This window comes from Capricornis sumatraensis, chromosome X, assembly GCF_032405125.1.
Source record: "Capricornis sumatraensis isolate serow.1 chromosome X, serow.2, whole genome shotgun sequence".
NCBI lineage: Eukaryota > Metazoa > Chordata > Mammalia > Artiodactyla > Bovidae > Capricornis > Capricornis sumatraensis.
Genome location: NC_091092.1, coordinates 14,546,183 through 14,557,550, shown reverse-complemented (window position 1 = coordinate 14,557,550; position 11,368 = coordinate 14,546,183). Strand labels below are relative to the sequence as shown.

Here is an 11,368-nt window from a genome sequence, read left to right as displayed (position 1 = left end):
CCTTTAGACTATTGAAGTAAGTGGACCAACCATTTCATGGTCATATTTCAGTTATTTAATTGACATGTAGCAATCTAACTGGTTAACCTGTAAATTCCATCCAGCTATCACTATAAAAATGGGATAGCTTATTAGTATGAGAAAACACTATTTCCTACTAGATTAATAGAAATGACTGTAAATGATCAGAATAGCACTAGAATTGAATGAATATAAGCCCTTTTTTCAATATGTCAGAATAATAAAGAGAAGACAGAAAACATTAACTAATTTTTTCAAAGTTTTTTATTTTTTAATCAGTGTTATTTGCCACTTTTCATCCTTGTCCATACTGTTTCAGAAGAAATTAACGAAATCCAACTCTCGTTTCATAGTCATAGTGACTTCGAGAGTCTCAGTATCAAGTATATAGAAGGCGTTGGCACAGCTGCAGTCCACAGGATGGGGAAGGGTTAGCAGCAGCTTCCTGAAAAACAAAATAAAAACCTAGAACCAGTGACATCAAGAAGATACCACTTTTAATAAAGGCAATGGGAAGCAATATATATCATCACAATGTTAGGAACCAAAAAACTAGACAGTATGAATACTCTATCAAAAATATGCCTGCTGCTGCTGCTGCTAAGTCGCTTCAGTCATGTCCGACTCTGTGCGACCCCATAGACGGCAGCCCATCAGGCTCCTCTGCCCCTGGGATTCTCCAGGCAAGAACACTGGAGTGGATTGCCATTTCCTTCTCCAAAAATATGCCTAATTAACACAAATAGTATACCATTTTTTTTTTTTGGCCCTAAAAATCCAAGCAGCGGTTTGGACCACCCCTCAATGCAGGAGACTTAAGAGATTCGGATTTGATCCCTGGGTTGGGAAGATCCCCTGGAGGAGGGCATGGCAACCCACTCCAGTATTCTTGCCTGGAGAATCCCATGGATAGAGGAGCCTGGCAGGCTACAGTCCATAGGGTCACAAAGAGACAGACAAGATTGAAGTGCCTTAGCAAGCAAGCAAGCTTTTTTTTCTAAATTGACCTCATTTTGCATTATATAAACGTAGTCTCAGGCTATGTTTATTGGCATAGAAATAGAACCACTGCAACTTTAAGTTGTTTGGATAGATCTGTTGCCAGTCATCCTTATGTGCAGAAGAAATGTGACTGCCTAACAGAAATCTGAAATTCGAATAGTTCTACAATAATTCTGCTAACATTACTTTAAACTGAGTCTCTACTCCAGGTGTAGTTATTGAAATTCAGGCCTGCAGTGATTTCAATACCGAATCAATGAAAGTGCTTTCTTTTGTTTGCCTCTGGTTCTTTCTATTTTACATTGACAGAAATTTCCTGTGAGAGACTGCTGAGTGTAGTTTGTAGTTTATGGCTCAGTTGCTGGATAACTGTATGCTTCAGACGCATGGCTGGGATGAGACATCCATAAATATGTCATAGTGGTATGAATCTGAATTATGCATGGGGTCAGCACATGCTGGTATCTGAAGAAAATTAAATACATGAAGCACTTGTTACCTCACATTCTCAACAGAGAAGCCTTGAGGATTTCTATAAAAAGTGGTCTTTTGGACTCTGAGGGAGAGGGAGAGGGTGGGATGATTTGGGAGAATGGCATTGAAACACGTATACTATCATGTAAGAAACGAATCGCCAGTCTATGTCCAATGCAGGATACAGGATGCTTGGGGCTGGTGCACGGGGATGACCCAGAGAGATGTTATGGGGAGGGAGGTGGGAGGGGGGTTCATGTTTGGAACGCATGTACACCCGTGGTGGATTCATGTCAATGTACGGCAAAACCAATACAGTATTGTAAAGTAAAATAAAGTAAAAATAAAAATTTAAATTAAAAAAAAAGTGGACAGAAAAGCTCTTTTAGGAGGTATAAGATCCAAATCGGTAAAGGAATATGGTAATTTGGGTAACTTTTAGGGGGTACTTATTGAATACTTGTACAAAGAACTAGTATTTGAAAACAAAATCCTCGAAAATCAATCTCCTCATTACTCATTTGCAAAGACCTAAATTCAGGAAACTGGGCGCATTAAGTATTTATCACACAGCTCTGGAACCTAAAGGAGAAGTTTTCTGTTACTTTTGTTCCATTCCAGATATTTGGGGTAGGAGAGACAATTCTCTCCACTTGAAGTAATGAAATCGCAACGTATTTTAATATACCCTGTAATATTTGGAACCTTAAAAAAAAAGTGGGTGCAAAAACCATGTAGAGTCTATCTTTTTTTTTTTTTTTGACTGTGCCATGAAGCTTGCAGGATCTTAGTTCCCCGACCAGGGATTAAACCTGGCTCTTGGAAGTAAAAGTGCCAAGTTCTAACCACTGGACAGCCAGGGAGTTCCTGAGAGTCCATCTTTTTAAAGTTGTTTACAACATAGGTTGTACTAGAGTTAGATTTCCTTCATCCCTTATTCTACAAATGATAATATATTCACTTTTAAAAGAAAGCAAAGCTCAGTGGTGACAGTTTCATTGCACTAAGAGACAACTATAAATCAGCTGAAGAAGTTCCAATGATAATGTGCACTTCTCTGTCCAGAGAGAAATAACTTAAAAAAAAGACAGTTAGTGGCCATTGGAATGATGCATCTATCCCTGCTTTTTTGTCTAGTCCTTAGTAGTATAGCTTCACATACAAAAATTTTGAGTAGAAACTGTTTAACTTATTTAGGCTCTTAAAAGAAGGAAAGTATTATTTGTTGAGTGAATGAATAAATGAATGAAAAGCAAATAGGTCACTACAAAATGATATTTGAATAACTAGTATAGATCAGTACTATAATAAAATATGAATGAACATTTAAACCCAATCTCTCTGCCTTTACATTGAAAAATATTTGCTTTTTAAGAAGCTAAAGTTTAGTCACTGATCAAATGTTTATCCAGTGTTAAATGGATAACCAACAAGGTCCTACTGTGTAGCACAGGGAGCTCTGCTCAATGTTATGTGGTACCCTGGATAGGAGAGGAGTTTGGAGGAGAATGGATACATGCATATGTTTGGCTGAGTCCTTTTGCTGTCCACCTAAAACTATCACAACATTGTTAATTGGCTATACTCCAATACAAAATAAAAAGTAAAAAAAAAGTCTCTCCAGTGTTGCTTTTCTTTAGAAAGTATTTAAATGCAAATAATAATATATGAAAGTTAAAACAAAAAAATTATCTATACGGTGAATTCTAGTTTAGAGACTTACATGCTTACATTTATATTAGAGAATTCAAGTTGATGTTTCTTGCCAAGAGATTTAAATATACAACAACCTTGTTCTGCGCATAATCACATAATGCACATTTTATTTTATGTAGTTTATGAATTATTTGATTTACATATCTGGGCTTAAAAAAGATATGGCCTTTTTAAGGTTTCCTGTTGGAGACATAACTATTTTCAAAGAAAGCAGAAACAGCTACTGAGCTGCAATTCACTATTCCATTTAGAAAACTTTTTTTTAGGTGTTTATGCCTTTGAATATCAGTCAATTCAATCTAAATCAAAGGAGCACAGCAAAGGTGAGATAATCTAAAGTAACACACAACCAGAAATTAACTCATATTTATCTTTAGAATGTGTTTTTATTGTCACATTCAAGGAATTCATTGAAGATATTCTTAGAATCCGTCTTAAAAAATAATGAAACCCCATATGAAGATAAAGTCCGGAGATTTTGAGACATTATACAATTTCCCCTAGCTTTCCTCCTTTCTGTCTACCCTGTTGGGAATCTATATGCCAAAACAACAAGTGTTTTAAAATGAAGGATTCAGCAAACATTTCTTTTCATTTTATAATGCTAAAAATCTGGGTTTTATTCATAATTTTAATGCAATTGACTATCAATAGACTGATATCTAGTCAATTTAGTTAAAATAATTCTGCTCATTTTCCCTTATAGGTACATGAACGGAATGTCTACTGTTATGCTTTTTGAAACCAGTAAGCATAGTGTTACAGGGTGTCAAAGTTAGAAACTAAAGAAAGTAGATGTGAATATCGGCAAACTCAAAGCAAGACACATTTCCAATAATACAAGTTCAGATAATAACAGGGCTCCAAACAATGTTCGAGTTTTTCGGAAAAGATAAAAATTTTAATTCTCTCTTCTCTCTTCTATCTTAATTAATGACCTTTTTCTTAACAGACAGTACTTTTATGTGCTGAGCATTTAATATATAAGTACTGTATGATCCAAATGACCTACTGCAGCCCATATTCTATTTGGAAAAATATCTCTGTGTGAGTCTTTCATTTAGTGGGCTTTGAAAGATATCTGGAATGACAGCATAGCCAGAGCAGCTGCCTAAAGATTGATGGAGGCAGTGAGAACCTCTATGGGAATGGAAATTAACTCCATGGTGTGTAGATGTATCTGTGCTTTTAACAAGTGCACAAATATCATGGAAGATTGACTGCTCATTTAACCAACTTCCCTTGCAAAGGTTGTGTGGAAAGAGTAAATGTGTGTATAGCATGTAATGAAAAAATTACTATACTCCTTGATGTCAATGGTGAAATAAGGAATGTGATTTTCATAACATGAGACAATTTTTGAGTAAATACATTTTAAAAATTACATTAAGTAAGGAGAAAATATTTGATATGTATTCCTCTGTAGGTCATTTGTGGTTAAATTCCTCTATTGTAGAAATCAAGGTTAAGCTATGCATGTACATTGGTGTGTTTACACATAGAAGTCTTTTGTAGCAGAGATCTAATTTTGTTATTTTCTCAAAGCCCTATGATTAATAGAGAAGAACTATAGGTACTGATAAGGGAAGGAAGATAATATGCTAGCATCTGACTGCTCCCCACACCCATTTTGAAATGTCTGAGTTAACAAAGAAAGGACCACTGCAGTCAACCAAGTGTGCTAACTGCTATACATCCAGCTGAAAAGTGAACAAAGCAGTGAGATATTCAGATATTTTATCTAGCACATGCCAGGTTCTATCAATTCCTTCCTTATATAGTTAGTTTTGAGAGACAGGGTTGATTTATCCAGGTTTCAGGGTAAACAATTTATCAGAATTTTATCTTATATATTGTGTTTGGGGAACATGATTTGAACTTGTATAATAACAAGATTATTTTTGAAAATATCAAATGTTTACTTGAATTATTCCATTATCATCTGCATTAATTTAAAATGTATTCATGCAACTTGAGGATCCAGTGATAAATTAACTGTTAGATTTTTGTTTTAAGTAATTGATAAGACTTTTCACTGATTTTTAGATGAATATAATCAAACAACCTTAGAGCCCCACAATATCTAAAATGTTTAAAGATTGCTTCTTTCATGCCATCACTGTACCAAAATATCACACACAAGACTTACAACTTAAAGAGATTTTCACCTCTAGCTATTTTTTCATCACAGATAAGCAAACTGTATCTGAATGTCAGGACTATATTTTGGTGGTATCAACCTACTCCAAATCTATGCATGCAAAGTGGTAAAAAAAAATCTAGGTATTTACAAATATATTTACGTTTATATTAACCAGATCAAACATCTGAATGATTAACTGACTTTTTCACTTTTCTTCTGACTTTGGGGGTGATACAAAATAACTACATACACTTTTATAAAGGATATTGACTAAAGATTCATTAATATTATAATATTCATTATTCTAGCTCCAAGTTTTACTCACTTATTTGGAGTACGGAGGTCAAGGATCGTCTCCTGAATGTCAACTTTAATATCAGAAGGGTTGGTGTTTGGTAGTTTAATTTTCACCTGAAAGAAAAAATGAGAAGAAAAATACTGTTGTCTTGAAGAACAATTTGAAGAGTCCAATAAAATAAGAGGGAATGAGAACTAAAATTTATTTAAATGCCGACTATGTACCAGACTCTGCTCTTATAACAATCTTGAGAAGCAGTGGTTATTATCTTCATTTTACAGATGGAGAAACCAAGATACAGAGAAGTTTAGTGAGTGAACCAAGGCAACCATCTGTAATTTGACTAAGATTATCTGTCTTCAAAGTTATTGAAACACTTTGGTTACATGCCAGTACCTTCATTGCTTGAAGGTGCATGCTAGTACACCTGCTAGAGCTGGGAACCTTCCACTGCCTTTATATCACTGAGTACTTTGTATAAAAAATGGTTAGTTCTCATGTTGGGTGTGGGTTGGTGATGCTATGTTGTAGTCTCCTGGCATAAACTCCCATGCCACATTTCCTAGAGAAATGTAGGAGTCCAGAAAACTTGCTAACATAACAAAAGAGAAACAACAATATGACCACTACTCAAAAAATGGGACTATTTATTGATTTAGTAAGATTTCACTCAAAACTGTCTCATCTCAATTACCACATGGCCCAGCAATTCAACTCCTGAGTATATATATAAGTCTCTGTGTGAATTCAACAGCATTAAAAACAACCACTCAAACAAAAATAAATACATAATATTTTTGTTCAGGGCAGCATTATTCACAATAGCCAAAAGGCATAAAAAACCCAAATGCGCATCAACCGATGAATGGTAAACAAAATGTAGTCTGTCGCTACCGTGGAGTATTATTCAGCCATAATATGGAATGAAATACTATTACATGAATGATCCTTGAAAACATTAAGCTAAAAAGTCACATATTGTAGGATTCTAGTTATCTGGAATATTCAGAATAGGCAAATCTATAGAGAATGAAAACAGATCAGTGGTTACTGGAGGGACTGGGGAAGGAGAAAAGAGGTGTGACAAAAGAATTTCCTTTTGGGTTGATGAAAACGTTCTTGAATTAGATAGTGGTGATGGTTGTGCAACATTTTGAGCACACTACATGTCACTAATGGTAAATTGTATATTATGTGTATTTTATCACAATACAAGTCTCATCTCTAACTCTTAATTCATTCTCTTTTCAATAGAAGTTGATCTCTCTCTCTCGGCATATAGTTTTCTTAAACAACGTTAAGTTAAATTATGAAGTCTTCACTAATATGAGCTAGAAGACTTGAAATTATGAACATCTGTTAAGTTCAGAGCTGGAATAGCAAGGATAAAAGCAATACATTACGAAGGAAATACCTATCAAATAAATAGTGGGAAAAATCAGAATTTCTTCAGTTCAGTTCAGTTCAGTTCGGTTCAGTCGCTCAGTCATGTCCGACTCTGCGACCCCGTGAATCACAGCACGCCAGGCCTCCCTGTCCATCACCAACTCCCAGAGTTCACTCAGACTCACGTCCATCAAGTCAGTGATGCCATCCAGCCATCTCATCCTCTGTCATCCCCTTCTCCTCCTGCCCCCAATCCCTCCCAGCATCAAAGTCTTTTCCAATGAGTCAACTCTTCTCATGAGGTGGCCAAAGTACTGGAGTTTCAGCTTTAGCATCATTCCTTCCAAAGAACACCCAGGACTGATCTTCAGAATGGACTGGTTGGATCTCCTTGCAGTCCAAGGGACTCTCAAGAGTCTTCTCCAACACCACCACAGTTCAAAAGCATCAATTCTTCGGCGCTCAGCTTTCTTCACAGTCCAACTCTCACATCCATGCATGACTACTGGAAAAACCATAGCCTTGACTAGACGGACCTCTGTTGGCAAAGTAATGTCTCTGCTTTTGCATATGCTATCTAGGTTGGTCATAACTTTTCTTCCAAGGAGTAAGCGTCTTTTAATTTCATGGCTGCAGTCACCATCTGCAGTGATTTTGGAGCCCCCAAAAATAAAGTCTGACACTGTTTCCACTGTTTCCCCATCTATTTCCCATAAAGTGATAGGACCGGATGCCATGATCTTCGTTTTTGGAATGTTGAGTTTTAAGCCAACTTTTTCACTCTTCTCTTTCACTTTCATCAAGAGGCTTTTTAGTTCCTCTTCATTTTCTGCCATAAGGGTGGTGTCATCTGCATATCTGAGGTTATTGATATTTCTCCTGGCAATCTTGATTCCATCTTGTGCTTCTTCCATCTCAGCGTTTCTCATGATGTACTCTGCATATAAGTTAAATAAACAGGGTGACAGTATACAACCTTGACGTACTCCTTTTCCTATTTGGAACCTGTCTGTTGTTCCATGTCCAGTTCTAACTGTTGCTTCCTGACCTGCATACAGATTTCTTAGAAGGCAGGTCAGGTGGTCTGGTATTCCCATCTCTTTCAGAAGTTTCCACAGTTTATTGTGATCCACACAGTCAAAGGCTTTGGCATAGTCAATAAAGAAGAAACAGATTTTTTTCTGGAACTCTCTTGCTTTTTCAATGATCCAACGTATGTTGGCAATTTGATCTCTGGTTCCTCTGCCTTTTCTAAAAGCAGCTTGAACATCTGGAAGTTCATGGTTCACATATTGCTGAAGCCTGGCTTGGAGAATTTTGAGCATTACTTTACTAGCATGTGAGATGAGTGCAACTGTGTGGTAGTTGGAGCACTCTTTGGCATTGCCTTTCTTTGGGATTGGAATGAAAGCTGACCTTTTCCAGTCCTGTGACCACTGTTGAGTTTTCCAAATTTGCTGGCATATTGAGCGCAGCACTTTCACAGCATCATCTTTCAGGATTTGAAATAGCTCCACTGGAATTCCATCACCTCCACTAGCTTTGTTCATCGTGGTGCTTTCTAAGGCCCACTTGACTTCACATTCCAGGATGTCTGGCTCTAGATGAGTGATCACACCATCGTGATTATCTGGGTCGTGAAGATCTTTCTTGTACAGTTCTTCTGTGTATTCTTGCCACCTCTTCTTAATATCTTCTGCTTCTGTTAGGTCCATACCATTTCTGTCCTTTATCAAGCCTATCTTTGCATGAAATATTCCCTTGGTATCTCTAATTTTCTTGAAAAGATCTCTAGTTTTTCCCATTCTGTTGTTTTCCTCTATTTCTTTGCATTGATTGCTGAGGAAGGCTTTCTTATCTCTTCTTGCTATTCTTTGGAACTCTGCATTCAGATGCTTATATCTTTCCTTTTCTACTTTGCTTTTCACTTCTCTTCTTTTCACAGCTATTTGTAAGGCCTCCTCAGACAGCCATTTTGCTTTTTTGCCTTTCTTTTCCATGGGGATGGTCTTGATCCCTGTCTCCTGTACAATGTCACGAACCTCCGTCCATAGTTCATCAGGCACTCTATCTATCAGATCTAGTCCCTTAAATCTATTTCTCACTTCCACTGTACAAGAAGCTTAAAATTGGCAATAGTGTTTTCACAATATAAAGTATGTGAATACATGTCTGTGAGTTATATTTTACTTTATTAAATCTGTATATAAATAAACATTTGTAAATAGAACTCTAGAGGTCCTACCATCTAAATGTATCCTTTGGTTCATATTTTCATTAAACAAAGAATTACCTCCTAATTTATATTTTGAAAATCAAATCTAAAATAGAGATGCTTTTAATGAGAGAAACAGAACATTTCTCAAAGAGGTAGTTATAGGGGCTCAAATTAAATGAGCAGTCTATTGGACAAGAAAGACCAATTTTTACCACAATATCATTCAGATAGGATAGTCGGGTTGAGATGTTCTTTAGTTGCCAGATGACTCATTTCACTTGGACTCAGAAATATAAAAATTTTTCTTTAGTTTGAAATGTTTACATCTTTCAAGGTAAAAGATTATTTCCCCAGGGTTGAAATGACATTTGAGTTTAAAAAAAATGACTTACATGAAATTTTGATGCAACTTTTGGGTAGAAACTTCAAAGTGGTTCTTAAAATTGTTTGCAAGTCTAGTTAAGGGTAATTCAGAAAAAACTCAGTAATTTTTCCTTTTGAGGAAATTAAAATTGTGTACTAAAATGGCTTCACAGGAGAGACAAGAGAAAGAACAAATTAAGTGGACTGGTACACATTAATATCTCATAAAGTAGAAGATTCAGTGAAGAGTCAACAGAAAGACTCCTCCTGAAACATGAATCAGACTTCTTCAAAAATACTTTTAATGAATACCTGGAAAATAGTCATGGCTATTATTGACTTAGAACTGACTGTACCAAGACCTAACGTGTCCAGTATTAGTAAACACAGTATTTCACTGACCAAAGGAACAGATGTTCCTCTCTTTACATAGGATACAAATTGAATTCATTAAAAAAATTATTTTAATAGGTAACTAAGGAAAACTAATAAAAATTTCATTGGCAAATTTTCGACCTTTTGGGAGATCAACCTTAGGAGTCAAATTTGGGCTTGAATTCTGGTTCTGTCACCTATTGTTAGGGTGTTGCAAAACTAATTGTGGTTTCAGACTGAATTTTAAGTCATTATAACTAGGCTCAAACTCATCGTTATTAATCAAAATAAGGACCATTACAATCAACTCATTTTTGCCAACAAGAAATAAGTTGATTTAATCCTGTAGCATAAAAATCCATGCTTCGAGATTTGACAAACTCTTGGAAAACATTTTCTACATCCTACTGGTTGTGGAAGCATATTCCCTGAAAAAAACTGTCAAGATGCTTGAAGAAGTGGTAGTCAGTTGGCAAGAAGTCAGGGGAATATGTCAGATGAGGCAAAACTTCATAGCCCAATTCGTTCAACTTTTGAAGTGCTGGTTGTGGGACATGCAGTTAGGCATTGTCGTGAAGAGTTGGGCCTTTTCTGTTGACCAATGCCACCTTCAGATGTTGCGATTTTCAGTGCATCTCATTGATTTCCTCTGAGCATACTTCTCAGATGTAATGGTTTTGCCCGATTCAGAAAGATGGATCAGGCTGGCAGCAGACCACCAGTGACCATGACCTTTTTTTGGTGGAAGTTTGGCTTTGGGAAGTGATTTGGAGCTTCTTCTTGGTCCAACCACTGAGCTGGTTGTTGCCAGTTTGTCATATAAAATTCACTTTTCGTCACACGCCACAATCCGATCGAGAAATGGTTTGTTGTTGTGAAGAATAAGAGAAGACAACACGACAAAATGATTTTTTTTATTTGCAATCAGCTCATGAGACACCCACTTATCAAGCTTTTTAACCTTTCCAATTTGCTTAAAATGCTCAACGACCGTAGAATGGTCGATGTTGATTTCTTCAGCAACATCTTGTGTAGCTGTAAGAGGATCAGCTTCAATGATCCTTTCAATTGGTTGCTGTCAAATTCTGAAGGGTGGCCACTATGCTCCTCATCTTCAAGGCTCTCATCGCCTTTGCAAAACTTCTTGAGCCACCAGTGCACTGTACATTCATTAGCAGTTCCTGGGCCAAATGTATCATTCACATCATGAGTTGTCCCTGATGCTTTATGACTCATTTTCAACTCAAATATGAAAATCGCTTGAATTTGCTTTTTGTCTAACATTATTCCCATAGTCCAAAATTAATATAAAATAAACATTAAGTAATAAGTCATTTCCCTGGGTCTTTAAGATTCCCTGGAGAAGGGCATG

At 36.4% G+C, this 11,368-nt stretch overlaps 1 protein-coding gene across 1 annotated transcript in view; it reads right to left on the bottom strand.

Annotated features, from left to right (window-relative positions):
• Window positions 1-336: 336 nt before the first annotated feature.
• DNAAF6 (dynein axonemal assembly factor 6) overlaps window positions 337-11,368 on the bottom strand; it is a 47,416-nt gene continuing 36,384 nt past the window's right edge. The window contains exons 6-7 of the mRNA XM_068962532.1: window positions 5,682-5,767; window positions 337-466 (exon numbers count right to left, since the gene is read on the bottom strand). Coding sequence (XP_068818633.1) covers window positions 337-466; window positions 5,682-5,767 — 216 coding nt within the window. The remainder of the gene's footprint in view (window positions 467-5,681; window positions 5,768-11,368) is intronic.